This window comes from Penicillium robsamsonii (genome assembly GCF_028829455.1).
Source record: "Penicillium robsamsonii strain IBT 29466 chromosome Unknown utg000004l_segment0_segment0, whole genome shotgun sequence".
In the NCBI taxonomy this organism is placed as follows: domain Eukaryota; kingdom Fungi; phylum Ascomycota; class Eurotiomycetes; order Eurotiales; family Aspergillaceae; genus Penicillium; species Penicillium robsamsonii.
Window position 1 is genome coordinate 1 of NW_026643222.1, and position 18,338 is coordinate 18,338.

General features: G+C 46.9%; 5 protein-coding genes across 5 annotated transcripts; 4 read left to right on the forward strand and 1 right to left on the reverse strand.

Annotated features, from left to right (window-relative positions):
* Positions 1-1,777: 1,777 nt before the first annotated feature.
* On the forward strand, positions 1,778-2,110 carry N7447_007488 (uncharacterized protein; the record flags this gene model as incomplete). The annotated part of the gene is made up of 2 exons (XM_057231750.1): positions 1,778-1,783; positions 1,844-2,110. The coding sequence occupies 2 exons, from the start codon at positions 1,778-1,780 to the stop codon at positions 2,108-2,110; spliced, it is 273 nt and encodes a 90-aa protein (XP_057083515.1).
* A 342-nt stretch (positions 2,111-2,452) lies between these two features.
* Positions 2,453-3,330, forward strand: N7447_007489 (uncharacterized protein; the record flags this gene model as incomplete). Its single annotated transcript, XM_057231751.1, is given in 2 exon segments — positions 2,453-2,933; positions 2,951-3,330. 2 exon segments carry the CDS (start codon positions 2,453-2,455, stop codon positions 3,328-3,330), a joined length of 861 nt encoding a protein of 286 aa, XP_057083516.1.
* Positions 3,331-3,336: 6 nt separating this feature from the next.
* On the forward strand, positions 3,337-3,840 carry N7447_007490 (uncharacterized protein; the record flags this gene model as incomplete). The annotated part of the gene is made up of 2 exons (XM_057231752.1): positions 3,337-3,360; positions 3,601-3,840. 2 exons carry the CDS (start codon positions 3,337-3,339, stop codon positions 3,838-3,840), a joined length of 264 nt encoding a protein of 87 aa, XP_057083517.1.
* A 6,487-nt stretch (positions 3,841-10,327) lies between these two features.
* On the forward strand, positions 10,328-12,904 carry N7447_007491 (FAD-binding type 2; the record flags this gene model as incomplete). The annotated part of the gene is made up of 8 exons (XM_057231753.1): positions 10,328-10,468; positions 10,643-10,846; positions 10,913-11,121; positions 11,174-11,485; positions 11,569-11,766; positions 11,837-11,849; positions 11,900-12,039; positions 12,694-12,904. 8 exons carry the CDS (start codon positions 10,328-10,330, stop codon positions 12,902-12,904), a joined length of 1,428 nt encoding a protein of 475 aa, XP_057083518.1.
* Positions 12,905-17,535: 4,631 nt separating this feature from the next.
* On the reverse strand, positions 17,536-18,173 carry N7447_007492 (LURP-one-related/scramblase family protein; the record flags this gene model as incomplete). The annotated part of the gene is made up of 2 exons (XM_057231754.1): positions 17,536-17,813; positions 17,885-18,173. Coding segments are annotated over 2 exons (567 nt in total), but the record flags the coding sequence as incomplete, so codon positions are not given.
* Positions 18,174-18,338: the final 165 nt, after the last annotated feature.

Sequence of the window (18,338 nt, forward strand, 5' to 3'; positions counted from 1 at the left end):
CTTTTGTCAGCGATCTCCGGGTCGAATGACCATGAGCGAAGAGACAGAGCAAATTCAGGGACGGCGGTTCCCAGCTATATCCTGCGTCGGTGATGCAACCATCTATCGCCAAGGCATGTTATCCTTACTCCAGAGATTTGTCCACACATCAACAATGGAGTAGGTTTCGGTGCCACGCGTCTGTGCCTTTTGGGATTGTTGAATCTGACTAAAGGTTTGATTTGGATGGTTAATTGTCGAACAGTAGCTGATTTCCCAGCCTATAGTTGGGCCATAAACTCTTCTTAGATTAGCAAACAATGGCTCTCCCAAACCTGTTGGGGAAAGCAGTACCAGTTTCGGATATTTCGGATATATCCGGTAGATGTCATGGCTCTCTGTTTCCTAGTCAATTGTGTGAGAGTGGGTGGAGCTTTACCCCGATATTAATCTGATTTCTCAAGTGTTCCCCGGACCGAGTTGAAGGAACAAAAGTGGACAGAGGCATATGAACATAAGGATAGTATTCACTGGCTGAGGATATCTGCCAAGTGGGCGTCATTTACTGATAGCCGTGATATCATCTTCGTGTTACCAGCCAGATCTTCCAAAGTAAATGCGTGCATCTAACGGGAATTCTGGCTATGGGGAGGAGAGAGAAAGGAAGAGAAATGGATTAGTGGGACAGCCATGTGTGAGGTCCTTCTATCCTCAACAAATAGTATACAATATAATCCTAACACAACAAACCCCAACAGCCTGAATTGATCCTGAGGCACCTGGGCACACTTCCCGCGTTAATCAGCGGGATTCTGCACCACAATGATGCGCACCGAGATAGCAGAACACCATGCTCCCTCTCTACTTCACCCATATCACCCACCCCAACATCAGTCCACAGGTGCTATATATACACCGCGGCTAGAGAATGTGATACAGACAAAGAATAAAAACATACAACAGTGAGAGGATTCGCTGGTGGTCACCCACCAACTACTAACTCTCACCGGCGTGATCGAAGCTAAACGCGGTCGATAGTCGGGTGGGTGCCGCCCGGAAGTGAGAAATAGGCGAGCGCCGCTACAGTCGCGCGATTGGGGGTGACGAGGTGAGTGCGCTATAGACAGGGTGATAAGCTGGTGGGAATCACCGGCCGTCACCCGACGCAGCACTGACCTTCCCAGCTGAGCGGCAATTGGCACTCATTGGATCGTAGCGTTCATTCCAAAACAACTACTCTCTTGGCATCTGCACACAGCCTCGATCGCCAGCTCTGCCAGTGTTGACCTATCATCCACGGCAGACTACGACAACGAATCAATTTTTGAACATAGACAATACCATATTCAACACAGTCCCTTTGCCTTTTACTACAAGTAAGCATTCTGGACCCTACAGGCTACACTGTTGGCGGATTTGTCCAGCTATCACTTTTCATCAAGAAGGTCTGATACCTGTGGCTCCGAATGGTACGAAGTAACCCAAGTGACTAGTTCTTACCCTGTAAAGCGCCTACGTCCGATAATACCTAACTGCCTTACACTCACCGCCCACAGCGCCCTTTCGCGCCCCGTCCATGTCCTCCTGACTTTCTCTCCCTCTTCCGCCAATTGATCGATTACCTTATTAAACCAGCAGCTTGCCCATACACTGTCCTCCTTAGGCGCCCTTTTCGCCTACACTGGGCCCAATCTCCTCGCCGGTATCGACATGACCGGGGATGCAGATGTGTCGTTTGGGCCAAACAATTCAGGTACAGTTGGGAATCAACAACGGCAATGTGGCAATCCAATCAACAATGTGGGTATGTTGGGTGACTTTCTAAAGAAGGAAAAATTTACTGACCCAATCTAGACCTTTTAAGACAAAGTTGCCCGTTGCGCGTGGTGCCGAGTTGGATTCGTATAGCGATCAGCATGAGGATGAATGCCTTCACGGCACTCGAACCGACCTTCTTCGCAACGTTGCAGAGTGGGCAACGTCACCTGACGGAAAATGTATTTTTTGGTTGAACGGTATGGCCGGGACGAAATCGACTATTGCCCGGACTGTCGCGAGATTCTTCCCAAGAAGCGAGCAGTTGGCAGCGGCTACCTTCTTCTTCCAAAAGAGGCGAAGCAGACCGAGGTAATGCCACTAGACTGTTTCCGACAATTTCACGACAGCTAGCGATCAAAATTCCTGGTCTGGCACCAAGTCTTCGGAATGCCTACTGATCCTGATGTGGGAAGAAAGAAGTCCTCAAAGTGCAGTTTCAGGAGCTCCTTCTCCAACCTTTGCTTGAGTTAGACCGATTGAGCTCGCAGATACGAGTGATATTTATGGTAATCGACGCACTGGACGAATGCGACACAGATGATGACATACGTGTCATACTTCAACTTCTACCACAACTACAGGAGTTAAGCACTCTTCGACTCGAATATTCTTGACAAGTCGACCTGAGTTGCCGATTCGCCTAGGGTTTTCGAAAATGACAAATCATCAATATCAAGATCTTGCTCTACATGAGATCCCCGAGGAAGTGACAGCACATGATATCTCCTTGTTTCTGAGGACCAGTGGAAAATCCAGGATAAAAAGGATGTCCCTACAGACTGGCCAGGGAAAGATACTGATTCGAACACTTGTTGAAATGTCAGTTCCATTGTTCATTTCAGCAGCAACTGTTTGTCTATATGTGGAGTCTAAGCTGGATCCTGTAAAAGAACTTGCCGATCTTATCAAGGATCAAGCAAAGTATTCTACAAAAATGGATAAAACATACTTACCGGTGCTCGTGCGGCTACTGGGTGGACGGGATGAGGAGGACAAAGATCTCACATTACAATATTTCCAGCGGATCGTTGGCTCAATAATTCTTTTCGCCGATTCACTTCCTGTGAATGCGCTTGCAAAAGATTTCTTGGACTCAAGAAAGGCTTATTTCAAATCTATTGGATTCATTTCGATCGGTCCTTCGATTGCCAAGTGGCCGAGATCAACCAGTTCAAATCCTTCACCAGTCATTTCGAGACTTTCTACTGCAAACAGGAAGCCAGTTCTACATCGACAAAGGCCAGACACATAATAATATCGCACTTCGATGTCTTAGTACCATGCGTGCTAAAGTTGAAAAAAGACATTTGTAACCTCAATAATTATGGAACGAAAAGAATGGACATCGATGAACGGCTGATAAATCATCATCTACAGCCTGAGTTGCAATACTCCTGTCGTTATTGGGTACGCCATTTAGAGCAGTGTGTGGTTTCAAGTGATATGGCTCAAGAATGCTTTCCTCCAGCAGCATTTCCTACACTGGGTGGAAGCAATGGGTACCTTAGGCCTTGCCTCAAGAAGTGGTCTTGATGATAAATGCTCTTCCAGATGATTACACAAGTAAGTCACATACATACCCCTAGATTATGATCAGTTCTCACACATAACAAGGAAGTTAGTGGTTCGACGATATCTGATTTTCTTCAAGATGCAAAGCTATTCGTTCTCAGAATTCCAACAGATAGCCAATGACGTTCCTCTTCAACTCTATTGCGCAGGATTGATATTTGCACCTATAATGTCAATGTTCGCCGAGAGTTTATCAACGAGCTTCCTTTCTGGATATACCAGCTACTACAGGTAAGCTACCAGTGGAGCGCGGAGCTACAGACGCTCGAGGGCCACTCATCTGCGGTCCACATGCAGTGGCGTTCTCACCCGATAGTCGGGTTTGGCATCTTGCTCAGGCTCTTGTGGAAGCAACAGCAAGGACAATGTCATTCAGCTTTGGGACACAGCTACGGGTGCACTGCGACAGACGCTTGGGGACATTCGAATGCGGTCACCTCTCTAGCCTTCTCGCCGAAGGGCTGGCTGTAGCTTGCATCTGGCTCTCATGACCAGAGCGTGCGACTCTGGAACCCGATCACAGGGCGCTAAATCACACGCTTGGGAACCATCCCATGGGGGTTGACGCGTTGGCTTTCTCCCCTTGTGGAAGGCTACTTGCGTCTGGCTCTGGAATTTCAGAGGAAGGGAGGATGATACTATCCAGGCTCTGGGACACAGCTACAGGTACGCTAAAGAAAGAACTCGGTGCTTACCGGTGGTGTCAACTCTTTGAGTCTTCTCGCCTAACGGTAGGCTGCTTGCGTCCGGATCTGGCTCTCTTTTTTTGGGAAAGAGGAGGATTATGTTGTACGAATCTGGAATACTTCGACCGGCACGCTACAGCAGACACTAGGGGGCATTCAGAAAGATTAATTGTGTGGCTTTCTCATCTGATGGCCACCTATTTGCATCTGGGTCGGAAGATTCGAATGTGCGAATTTGGGATTCTGCCACGGGAGCACTGAAGCAAACGCTTAAGGCTCACGATATTCTCCGGAGTTACCGCATTGGCCTTCTCACCTAATGGCCGGTTGCTTGCGTCTAGCTCTTCATCCTTAGGGGGCGATGAAGATGATGACGTTGTTCTCGACTTTGGGACCCAGCCGCCGGGTGCACTTCACTTCAGATACTCCAGGGCCATTCAGCTGGGGTCTCCTCGTTAGCCTTCTCGCCTGATGGCCGCCAACTAGCATCTGGCTCCGAAGACAGCACCGTTCGTCTGTGGGATCCCATAACAAATCAGCTCCAGCCCACGCTTCGAGGCCATGAGGAATGGGTGAGTAAGCTAGTCCTGTCACCCGATGGCAATATGCTGGCGTCGGGCTCTAATGATAGAACCATGGTCTTTGGAACTCAATTACCGGTGCACTAAACCATATACTTGAAGGCCACTCCAGAAGCGATAAGTGATATTGCCTTCTCACCTGACAGCCGTCTACTGGCATCTGGCTCTTACGATCATACTGTGCGGCTCTGGGACTCAGCTACAGGTGAATTGCGACACGTTCTGGTGGGCCATGAACACTGGGTGAGCGTATCCGCTACTCTCCTGACGGCTTTCTGCTGGTTTCGATGTCTCTTGAAAACGCTATACGTATCTGGGATCCAATCCACCCAGGCATACTGAAGCAGACACTCGAGGGTCATTCGTATCAATTTCACTCCATAGCTTTCTCGCCTGATATGAAGCTACTAGCGTCTGGATCTGATGGTCTGGGACCTGAAAGAAATTGGAAGAAGTATTGGATTTTACTATGGGATCTGGCCACAGGCGAGGTACGGCAGACACTCAAGGGCCATTCAGCTGGAGTGTCCTCCGGTGGGTCTTTTCGCCAGATGGTCACCTACTTGCATCTAGCTCTGGTTACGACAATACGGTGCGACTTTGGGACCCGGCTTCAGGCTTGTTGCTGCAGACATTTAAGGCTCTCGAGCGTTCTCATTGGCCTTCTCTCCCAATAGCCAGATACTGGCGTTTAGCTCTCCACGTTGGACCATACAGCTCTGGAACCTGGCCACAGGCGCATTTGCAGCAGACACCCACTCTTTGTCAGGATCCTGGTGACATTACTTTCTCGCAGGATGGGTCTTATTTGAGTACCCACGCGGGCGTTTTCCATGTTCCAATCTCAGTGCGACAAATCCACGCTTAATTCACCCCAGTCGGGGTTCGAATTATACATTGACAATGAGTATTGGATATGCATAGACAACGAGAGTGTGATTCTATGGCTTCCGGTCAGAGTTTAGGCCTACCAGTTGTGTGGTCTTTGGCGGCAAAATTGCACTTGGTAATCACTCTGGAATGGTTTCTGTTATGAAGTTTTGCGTCAACCTTGGCTAAGGCTCCCCAGGCTATAATTTCCTCTAGATCTAGTGCTTTTCTAGTTCTTCAGTCTTTCGAAGGAGGGTTCCGAATAGACTCTTTCCTTCTCTCCCTCTACTATGCGGGTGTATAGCGGCCACCTGGGCAGGGTCGCTTCTTTAGTCACTCTAACGTTTCGGCCTGAACATTTGAACTATTTCCTAATTTTGATGTATCTTACACCGCTTCTTAGGATAGACCACCTCATATGACGTATTGTAAAACGAGGCCCACAATATAGGTAATTGAGGCTGGCTTTCCTCCGAATTATGGTATTTTTTAACGTCTTCCTCAAGGGTCTTTTTTCATATCTTTATTTACTATATCTTTGAACCTATCAGCTCTCCAGGCTTGTACATAGTACATGCGGTATAAGTGTCAGCGAAAAAGTCGGCTCATCACTGCTTGGCTGCCATGCCTTCCCACGGGTGGTGGACTAATTGTCTCACGGAGAGCCTGGAGAGATGAATATCGAGGAATGACGTGTTCTTGAGCCCGCTCGACGGGGAAGAGCATCGAAGTTTGTGGATTGGAGAAGAAAGAATGAAAACAGTCATCGGTTCAACGGTTAATCCAAATGAAAATATGGGATATAATGGAGAGAAATTCAATCTTTTCCAGGGAAGAACCCGAGGGTGCAGCACCATTGGGGCATGAGCTCCCGATGAATTCAACGCCTTGATCCTCACCCTCATAACAGTTGGTAACTCTGAAAATTTGAGTTTGGGGTTCTCTGCGCTATATTTGATAGATAATTTTGAAACCTTACCCCTTACCCTGCTCACCTTGATACCCCGTCACATCCAATTTATTACCTCTGCCACCCCCAGCACCCAAATCGCCCGCACTCACCCTAGTGAACTAGCTCTTGCTGCTTTTAGTCATTGAGGCTTCCTTTTGATCGATCGCGCTCTACGTGTGGCTTAAGTACGGCTGAGCGGACGGGAAGCCCTGTTTTCCACACCCTATGGTCGTATGTACTGGTAGAACTGCTGCAAAGGATTATAGAATGCAATGAATTGAAAATCAATCCTGTATGAGCGCCCCCTTTGTCTCACCAACGGGGTGATGTCAGGTTGGGTGGGCACTGGCATTTATCGAGATAGGCCGAACCTTCCCGTAGGGCAGAATTTGTAATTTCAGTCTACACTAATGGTGGGAGCATATCTATGCACTGGTTAATTAAGTGTCAATTTACCACGGAGGAAGATAGAAAGTGGTAGACTTGCGCTGCCAAGGGTCACCCGTTAAAATTGGGCGTCGCAGGACGTAGGGTAATGAGGGTGAGTGGGCGTATACAGAAGTTGGAAATTTAGCCCAAGGCTTGGATCAACAATACGAGGGGAAGACCGCGTCGACATCTGTTGAACATCACTTCGTTCAAGTTGCCTCAGGTGCAGCTTTATTTTGATGATACTTATTAACCACCGCCGATAACATATATATAGCCCACATGCATACTGCCAAATAATACATTACTGGGCAGGATACCACACTCTAAGAACCGAACATTAGCTCCGAGCACGCCACTAATTCCCTCAGGATGGAGAACTCACAAATTCCTGCACCATCGTAATTTCCTGAGATTTCTTCCTTCCGAGCTTTCTCTTTCGGGGCATCTGGGTGTCCAACGTACCTGCACTCCATTGATGTCCGTATTTCGAGGCGCGGTCATCTCAAATCCAGATTGTGATATTGCCTGCGATCCTGCACGGGTAAGTGAAACCTCGCTCCAATTAGTTGTAGTGGAACGCAGCTGGTCCCAGCGGTGAGGCAGGGTATACAGCCGAATTGCCGCTCGAAAAACCATAGCGGTATTGGGTAATGCCTGGGCTTTTTGAGATTACAGCTCGGAATGGAGGGAGGCATCCGACGATCGTGGCTTTGCTTATAGTTAGTGTACTATAATGGTAGGTCAAACATGGTGGTCACTTGCAGGTTGATGACTCGGCAATACTCCATACAGCAAGGGCTACTTGGTCAGAGTATGCTTTGCCGGAGATCTCGATTGCGCGAACAATTGCCGCTCCGATGATAAGAAATCCAAAACCGAAGACAACCGCCAAACCGATTTTTTTGCTGGAGGTTGATTGTTGTTCCCCAGATGAGACTAACTGGAAGAGACATGACTAGTACGTATCCTTGTGTCAATAATATGTTGTTAAATTATCGCAACGATAGAGGCCATACTTAACATGTCTGTGATTATATCAACGACCGTACTATAAGATATAGAGATGATAGATCCCTGCTGGTCAATCGGCTTGGTGCATTGTCCTGTGAATGGTCAGAAGTTGCCCTAGTAGACTGACTACCATAGAGGGAATATTATACCAAATTTTAAGTAGTTCGACGGTGGATGGCAGTTAAGTACGGAACCCAACCAGCAGCCAATATATGCCAAGACAGCGAAGACGTAATAATCCACCACACGCGGCGGTACCGAGGCAGTCCCTCCGGCAAGCATCCAGAAGAGTGCCGAAACGATCCTTTGACACTCCACAGTACGGACCAAAATATAGCAATGATAGGAAACTCGAAGCGTGTGTAACGCACCGTATGGTAAACAAGGTCGGGTTCTGTCTTTTGAAGTACCATATAATAAAGATGAGGTGCCTGTACGGTTTGTAGACTCGCGTTCGTAATGAGGCAGGCCAAGGCAAGAAGCATGAAGTAATCATCGGTTAGCAGGCGGTGCATATATTTTATCCGAATTGCGATTCGAGCAATTGTGAAGAGGATACCGAGTGCTGCCCCTACCCAAGTTATGGCTATGAGGCCATTTATTGGGAGATGGGTTCCCAGTCCTTGAGGGCGAGTGGACTGCTCATGGCGACAGAAGTTGGAATAAGTAACACACAACAACTGCTCTTGTGAAGCAATAGCCGCCAATGGTCTCGATGGTCCTAGACGTCTATCAACATGTAGGAGGCCAGGGAAAAAAGAGCGAAATAGTCCTCGCATTATTAAATAAAATCAACTCGTATATCTGCAAAGCACATAGCCCGGAGTACGCATCAGACCCTTGTCCACCGACGACCGACGACCGACAAAGATCCGGGGTGAGAGTAATAATAGGACGAAATACGCATTGACCACTAAAATAGAGTGCATTCTGGTTGAGTGAAGTGTACAAAATGGGATTGAAAATCCACAATATAGACCTTCATTCTGTCCTTTGCAGTCCCTCAGGACTTGCATTCAATCATGCGAGGCTGTTTGTTGTACGGAGTAGTGTTCCTGTGTCGTTCATCTAGCAGTTCATCTATCCAGAGGCTATTGTGTGGATATCCAGAATCCAGATGTACAAAATAGGCAAGATCTACAGTTACTAGTGAGTTGAAAAATTAATCAAGGGCTTCGTAATCCCTGTCGTTGGATTAACAGCTTTGCCCCGTGGGACGGAGAGGCGGCATATGTTCGCCCCTTTAGCCTGGGCGCGGGAGTTAATTGAGATCGTTTCTCGCGTCAATATTTGGAGCAGCCTCTATCTTCAATCAAATGAAATAAAATGGTTGGATTAATTAATCAATGAAAAATGTAAGGATCAACATCAAGTCGACACCCGGACGAGCGGCAACGTTGGGGTTTTGGGCGTAAAAGATCATTTGGGAGCAGATCATAGTTCAATCTATTTTGTTGGACACTCAAGTTGAACTAATACCCCCAAGCGAGCTCAATAGTAACTAATGATCCATTGCGGTTAGTTTGATTATTGGTGTTACATATATTCGACCGGTCCCAACAGCTTGGGCCATTAGCGGCTATTTCAAGCCCAGTATCCCTTATTTAGGGTCGCATTGTTTACATATTTCATTGTGATAGGGATCGGGAAGAAACACAATCGGCTTATCCTAGCACATGACCTAACTGAGAGCTTCTTTCAACATATGCTTCTGCTTCACATAATCTTTTGTTCCTTGCCAAGAGTTCTTTTTGTATGTGGTCTTGTAACTTGACATTTCATCTCTATTTTTCAATCAAGTGAACTGAGAATACATCAAACCCACGACCCGTAATTGACCCACTGAGCCAACACAGACCACACATCGGTTATGCCCCCAGGTTGGAGTTTAATCACGCTACTGAGTGCCCTATGAGAGTTTCCACCTTTTGGTGTACCTGGAAACGGTCCTAGAATGGGCTGATGCGACAATGCATTCGCGCTTGCGTTATGTGTACATTAAACGGTGCCCGGAAATTATTCTATCCGCGTCCCGTCGGGCCGCCCGCTGCCCCTTAAATACTTGAACGAAGAAGTCGTTTGCCCCGGATTTGCTAAAAGCCCTCTTCATATCCATCACTGCCTTGGGGTAGCTGTATTTTTACATGGTGTCAAGAGTTCTGTCCCTTTCTAGCTTTTTGCCGGCATCGGCTATGCGGAGTCAGACCGCGCAAGTGTTGTAAGTATATATTTGAAACTGACACCGAATATTAATTTTTGCACGTGTTTGTATTGACTTTCTCCGCAGACCCCGGAAGACTCATGCTGGCCTTCTGTTGACACTTGGAATGCCCTCAACACAACAATAGCTGGAAAACTTATCCACAATCTCCCAGTTGCTATTTCGTGTTACCCCGGGCCTTACCAGAACGACGAGGAGTGCGCCCATGTCTACTCACAATGGTCTAATTCGACATACCAAAGAGCTTTCCCCTGTTGGATACGTTTATCCAACGGACATTTCATGCCCCGCCGTTGATCTGAGCAAGGGCCAAAGCCCTGAAAAGTGTATTCTGGGGCCGGCCCCGGTATATACGATTAACGCAACATAGCCGAGGAGCTTGCAGCTGGCATAGCATTTGCGCAAAAAAATAACGTTCGCTTGGTTATAAGAAACCACCGGGCATGATATGCTGGAAAGTTAGTGAGACCAGTTAGATTATCTATAATAACCAGTCTACTAATTTATGACTTGATTATAGAAGCGAGGGCTATGGAGCACTCCAGATTTGGATCAAATATATTCGGACGGAATTGATTTCCATGACACCTATACTGCTTCCGATAAATGCGCAAGCAGCGATTGGACAGGCTCTGCAATCACCATTGGTGGAGGGTATGTTTGGGAAGAGGCGTATGATGTGGCCTTCAAGCGCAATGTCGTGATCGTTGGTGGAGGTGATCCGGTAAGGAGCTCATATCATGTCCCCAATTCCACCAAGTCTACAATTCTAATATGTTGTTACGGAAAGACCGTTGGCTGCATTGGCGGCTACACACAGGGAGGCGGTCACTCGCCAGCTAGCCATGACTACGGCCTTGCTGCAGATCAAGTCCTAGAAGCTCAGGTTGTGCTAGCTACTGGATCTATTGTTACCGCTAATGCGTGCCAAAACTCGGATCTCTACTTTGCCATTCGTGGCGGTGGAGGTGGCAGCTACGGCGTCGTTACCTCGATGACGTTAGGAGCGGTACCCCAGCAAGCCTGTTGTGGCACAATCTCTGATGGTCAGCCCGATTGCGGCTAGCAAGGATACCGACGCGTTCTTGGACGCTGTTACCGATATTCACGAGCAGTATCCAAGTATCATGGATGAAGGTTTTTCTGGGTACGGCTCCTGGTCTATCAATAACCCCATGAAGGTCTTCGCCAACGAGAGCACTGGCTATGTTCATAATGCAGCAATCATGGGCAAGTCGCTCGCTGAAGCTCAGAAAATCCCAGCACCGCTTCTGCAAACGCTGCAGAAGTATAATGGTGCATCGCTTTCTGTGTCCGTGTCATGGTTTGAGTTCCCAACATACGCAGCGTATTACCAGGCTATGTCGGGTAGGGAAGGAACCAGTTGGCTCGTCGAAAACGGCACCCGACCTCACGAATGATTGGCAAGACCGCTTTAACATCTAGTCGAACTCAACTACGCACCATGATCGGAGCTATTGCGGGTGAAGCAAACGAATATACAATCAATAATGTGGAGCTCGTTGCCGGTGGCAAGGTCCTCACTGATGTCAATGATAAATACTCTAATGTTAACCCTGCATGGCGCTCAGCCTACATCGTGGAAGTTGTCGCTCGAGGCTGGCCAGACGAGTCCACTGCTCAGTCTGTGAAGGACGATATCACATACACCAAAAGGAGCAGCTATGAGCCTGCTAACCCCCACCCTAGGCAGTTACATGAATGAGGTATGTGGTGAATTGATTTCTGTTGAAGACTTATACTAACAGCTAAAAAGGCTGACCGCAACGATCCCTCGTGGGCTACTAATTTCTATGGTACCAATTACCTTCGGCTTGAGGCAATCAAAAAGAAGTATGATCCGACTGGTCTGTTCTACTGCCCGACTGGTGTGGGTAGCCCTTCATGGTACCAGCGGTATCTACCCGGGACACACTACGGTCCACTTTGTTTGACGGGTCTTTGACATTTCACGCTCTGAAATGTAGCTGTGATACCCAGGGCATGCTCTTGTTGTTTTTTGGATTCTTATTCCGCTCCCCCAGATGTCGCTTTGGACGTTCAATTTGTTAATCCAGTTGAAGCCGCATATCAGGACATGCCCAGTGACAAGGGCTTGCGCATGCGTCTTTTCTTCATTGTACTTAATCCGTCTATGTGCTTTGATAGGTCTCAAACTCTTCTCATATGTGTGTACTATAAAGGAAGCACTGTAAAAGTTGATTGTTACCATTTCAAAATACCACACATCAGAGGTCATTGCTACCGTGTAGGTTAAGCCAGCTAGGTGTTTCCAAGAAGCCAGCATTAATGGCACACATAAAAGTTGAGCTCTGCAGCAATACAACATCTACAGTACGATATAATTTAGGCATTGGTCTCTCATTGTTGAGGTAAGGCAGCCTTACTGCCTAACGCGGACAGGAACTTTTGCTCCCCATCTAATTTATCTTCCTCCGCTCTCTCTCCCCAGTCAACATCTCAATCCAATACATGACTTCTCACCTTGCCCATTCCTCTCTCTCTCTCTCTCTCTCTCTCTCTACGCACACGATGACTACACTTTGCCAGGGGCATCTTTGCCTTGTTGAAAATTCACCGTCTTTTTCACAAAATCCACGAGCGTGGGCTTCGGGATGAGTCCTGGCAGCGTGACCAGCTCGACGACGACCTGTGCAACATTATCTCCCTAATACTCCGGGATATGGTGCTCAACATCACTAAATTCCTCGCGTTGCCCGTGGATTTTGAACTGATTGTCCCTGCACTCCACGAATGTTAGGTGCAATTATTCGCATACCGAACCAGATCACCCGTTTTATAGAGCCGATCATGTCGGCCAGGTGGGCCAGGTGCTCCAGAAGGACCCACTATGGGTTTTAAATAAAATTGGCTGTGGTTTGTACAATGTCGCTAATTTGGCCCCGCTGACTTAGGAACGGCCTTTCTAGCAGAAGATCGCCAACAGCTCCAAGCGGGCTCAACAATACGGTGTAGCGCTTGATCATGAACTTTGTCTATATTGGATTGCAGCGACTCATCCGGCGGTAACTGGATTCGCTTGGGAGCATTTACGCTATGAGAGCTGGGATTGTTTCGATATCCGGAACAGAGTCTGTCCGTCTACTAGCGATGGTGCCTACATATCATTAGTTGAGGTGGATACCACGCCATAGTGATTGTCAACGTCAGGCAATTATGGTTGGCGACTATATAGTCAACATGAATCATAGGCATTTTGCAGTCGGGCTAGAGCGTATATTGTCTTTTGTCGAAAAGATGTCTGGAACCGCAATGCCGGGCGTAGGAAAACAATTTCATCACCAAGATTGAAAAGAAATCCATACGAACGTATAGTTTCATTTCTACTCTGCCAACGCTGGGATATAAATATGAAAAAGGCTTAGTTAGGGTGAATATTAACATGGATATGTAGAAAGGAAGCATATTCCCTCATAGGTAACAGATACAAGTGGCAGAAACCTATGGATTTGAACCAACCGGATGAAGTATGATTGGGTTGAATAGCTGTAACCGGAGACATCAGGTGTTCTGCTGAGCGACTTGACAGTTATCCAGAAGAAGAAATAGCAACAATCCAACAGATTATATATGAAATATCGCAACTGAACTGAAAAGCAGCGAATAGGAACGGTCGAATCCAATATCCATGTCTCCCTGGACACCATATTTATCTATGACTTGGCCATCACTGAGTCCCTTTTCCTTAACCTTCATGTAGTAAGCATGCGTCGGCCCACGTGTCGAACTGATAGCCCCGGAGACCATTTTCGCAGTCTCATCAGAGTCAGATATCCGCAGAGCTTACAGTCAGTATCAAAAAGATAGCGGGATGATCAAAATCTCTCCAACCTACCTCTAGTTTTATTACCATCATGGAAAGAGCTTTCATCGTCTTTGCCCAAGCAAAATGCTGACCAATGCAAGTGTGCTTTCTACTTCCAAACCAAATCGCACATCGCTCCATAAGCTTTCGTTGCTCTTCACTTGCTTCTAACCATCGTTCAGGCCGGAAGTTCTCGGCATCTTCGACGTAAACTCCCTTATCAAGGTGAATTACTCTCGCCTGACACCCGATGGTGGTTCCTGCGGGAATAGGACGACCACATATTTTCATGCTTCCCTTTGGGACAACTCGATCCATGTTCAGCTGAAGTAGCATTGCGTATCGTAGGCCCTCTTTGATCACAGCGTCGAGATATGGGAAGCTTCGATAAGTCTTTAAGGGTTGGTGGATAAGACAGAGTGTCTGCTAGGATAGCATTGTCAAGTTCTTCCTGGAGCTGGCGAAGGGTGGTTGGATGCTTGAGTAAGTAGTTCACTGTCCATGCCAGATTGAACGCCGTTGTGTCCCCCCCCCTGCAAGCAGTGTCGTGAAAGTCATTCCAATGACTCTTTCGTGGGAAATGAGACTTGGATGCGCCTGGCGTGCTTTGATATAAACATCCAGAAGATCCTCCTCTTTTTTCTTGCTTCTCCCTGCTTTCCATTCGAGAGTTGACGCGCTCCAGACACATGCTGACCAATTTCCCCGCTAGGTCCGACAAAGAAGCTTCCTGCCCATGCAAGCCACATGAAAACTGTGGGAAATTCAATACATACATCCAGATTGAGGTCACAGCACGAACCGTATTCAAAGTCCCACCTACCCATATCCGTGCCATGTTTCATGAACCCAAGTTCGGAGGAAAGCAATATTGATCATACTATCAATGGCCCAGTATGAAAGCCATTCATTCATATCAACAACATCCCGATTCTCAAGGATTTGGACTAATTCCGCCGCACTGTGATCAATATGAGATTCGTAATTAGAACAGATTTCCAAGAAAAACGCCGGCGCGATCACTCTCTTGACATTCGCATGTTCAATTTCATCAACTATCCCCTCAAGCCCAGCAACGTTCTTTCCTTTAAACCAACGGATAATACCATTCCTTGTACATATTTCCCTTGAAAGATCACACGTTAGTCGCTTGTGTCATTACCATCATATTTTTGAATATAGAAGGAGATGTTTTACCTTATACAACAAAGGCTTGATCTGGTAAACCCTAGGGACTTCATTGGGGTCTCCAACGCTAATATGACGAGTCCCCGTACGGATCAGTGGACCGTGGCGCTGATGCCACCAGTAAAAGAGCCTCACCATAGTCCCCTTTCAGCAAGTGGTATACTTTCCAATAGTCGGTAAACTTAGCAAGAAGGGTCCTGGAATGGCGGCAAGCCTCGCATTCGATTGAAATGATCTGGAAAACTAGGAATATGCCCAAGCACGCCACAGCAACCGAAATTGTAATCATGACGGTACCAGATATTGCAATATTGAGGATATTACGTGGGGGGGTTTCGAGGATTGAAAGTGTATTACGTATATATACCAATACGAGCTGCCAAGAACTTCATATTGCCAACTCGTAGCGTGCTGCATAGTTCGTATTGGTAGGGATCAGATCCAGCAGAATAGGTAAAGTATCCGGAGATCGACGTAAATGATTGGCGCAGTATAACAACATGTCAACACGGGCTAAATGAGTATCTTCAAGGGCCCCTTAGAATACACACCGGTCCAACTGTTACTTACTTTTATCTAGGAGGTCGGTAATATTTGCCATGCATATTGAAACCGGACGAATACACTAGATACGGTATCCGGTGTTTTACAATGTATAGATACGAGATATATGTACATCTCAAAGCACGCAATTTATTGAAGTTACCTCCTTCACATTTGGAATTATCATTCAATCTCTAAACCATCTTGTTCGACTCTTTGCTGCCAACATCCCTAAATCTGACTCAATCAGTGGGATATAATGTCATCGGCGTCTACACGTTGGTTACTTTTGATCAGCTTCATTGCGTATTTGGCCTTCTCGTATCCAAGACCAATCTTTCTCGATGGCTCGGGTTATCCTTGACCTCACAGCAGGCTGTGACGAAAAGGAACTTAGGGTCAAAACCAAGAGCAACCAAAAGTGGTGTGAAGTTTGAATGAATTATTCCAATCTGCCGGTGTGAAATAAAGCCGTGAGCAAAAGTCTATGGAGAGTCATAAGAACGGGGATTTACGCGGATCGAGCCTGTGACCCCAGATAAGCATTTGACTAAATCTGCCACGAGTGTCAGACTGTTGGTTGCTCTTTACTTCTATACAGTCCACGGAGAAAAGGAATTATTTCTGATTGGGCTTTCTACGGCTATTTCTTGGTGGTTGAGGACTCCAGTTATTTAATTACTGATGATATTGCACGGTTCCGACAGCGCAAGATGGCTGGTGAGGAATACCCTAGCATTTGGATTTGATGAGACGCCCGTTTGTTAAGTCGACCAATACTTTCCTACAGTCTCCCAGTGCTGCATTGATTGCCGCGAGCGCATCATCCGTATTTCCCAAATCCATCGGCAATATGACGGGCGGCTCTGAAGCTTTCGTGCACTTTCTCTTAACTAAACACCAAGTTAGTATGTCGCGAGTGAAGAGAGTTACATGCTATTCCCGGGCTATTCAACCCCATCAACGAGCCGAATGATCTGTTTTTTGTTCTCAAAGAGTTACTTATTGGTATCGAAAGAGTGTGCGAGGCCAAGCATCCAAAACCCTATATCAAACGGAAGCGACGCCGGACGTTGATGTTTTGCAATCTGTAACGGATCAGAAGGATGACACACAGTTGCAGTGGCTGGCGCGGAATTACATGATTGGGCAGATAGAATTTTACCTAATCTCGGAACTATTACAATTGAGTGTTCGGGGTCGAAGCTAGCATATATACACATTGTCATATGACATTTGACACAATCAGTCTTTAGTTCTCGGTTTGGAAGCACTCTATTGGAATCGTTGCCTCCCTTGAAGTCATTTTTATTATGGAGACAATGCATGATCAACCAATGACTTCCTCCGGAATTGGATTTTGTAAGCATGAGTACTTTGTAGCTCGCAAGCTCTCCCCCTCGATCGGTAGTCATGTTCTAGAACTGTGGGAACCAGAGAGATAATTTGTTAGATGCGATGCTGTAAGTTGACGGAGCTCTAGATATATTTACTACGACTGCACTCCGTTCACTAGAAATATGAAATACTTGAGCAAAATCTCGTTCTCCTTCTTTCGGGTGTATCAGACCGGCTATCTCATGTCGAACGGCCACTCGACATTTCTTATGGTTTCTGGTTACACAAAAAGCTAGCCCGGTACAATCGATGCTTTCAACTGATGTACTCTAATCCGTAGAGAACCATACTCAATTATGGATTGGTGTAGAAAAAGAGACAACGTAGTTCACTAGAAAGAGGGGTGGACCTATGCAACGACAGAGAAGGAAAGAGGGATTTATCTGACTGCAAGGTCCTAGCCCGACGAGGGACCCGAGGTGAATAAAAGGCATCAATTATTCGCCGCGTTCATCATTGTTCTTCTCATCAAAGCAAATACACAAGGCCGTGATCAGTGCTGCGTCCACACCAGGTGCGACAACAACGGCGTAGGTTTGCTGGCCAAAGATAAGATCGCGGCCGCTAAGCAGTTTCCGGTCAATGCGAGCCACTGTTTGGCCGCTCTTGTCGTCAACAATATCGGCAGTGCGATCGAACCAGCCTCCTTTCATTTTGAGAGCCACTGCCTTGCCGTTCCGATCGGTGAAACTAGCTGTGGCTTTAGAGCCAACCACTAGTGTGGTGGTTAGTAATGTTGGTAATATACAGATTTCCGAATAGTCCCAGATCATGGAAGATACTTACATGAGAGGCTACTCTTCACCTCACAAATCTTCTTGTGGTGGGGGTCTTCGATTGCATAGGTTGAATGGATATGTAGCAGCTCCTTGACAATATCAAATAGGTGATTGCCTTGGGCGTCCTCGACCTTCTTGCGACCAGAAAGCGATACCCAGGCTCCTTTCACTTTCAGAAATGGCGCACCACTGGCCAACTTAATTTCGAAGCTATCACCAGAGACGGAGAGCACCTTTTCTCTTAAGATGATTGTCTGCGGCTCCGTCGCGACAAATTGTTCGAATATGGCGATAGGCTCAACGACAGGGTCGGAGATTGTGGTGACCCAGAATACCCATGGTGATGGCGATGACGATAGATGGATTCAATTTAAGCTCTTTAGAGGATAATGATTAAACAATCACCAGTTGAAAATCACACAGAGGATCGCGGGGTCAGGCTAAAGCCGATCATCGGTTTG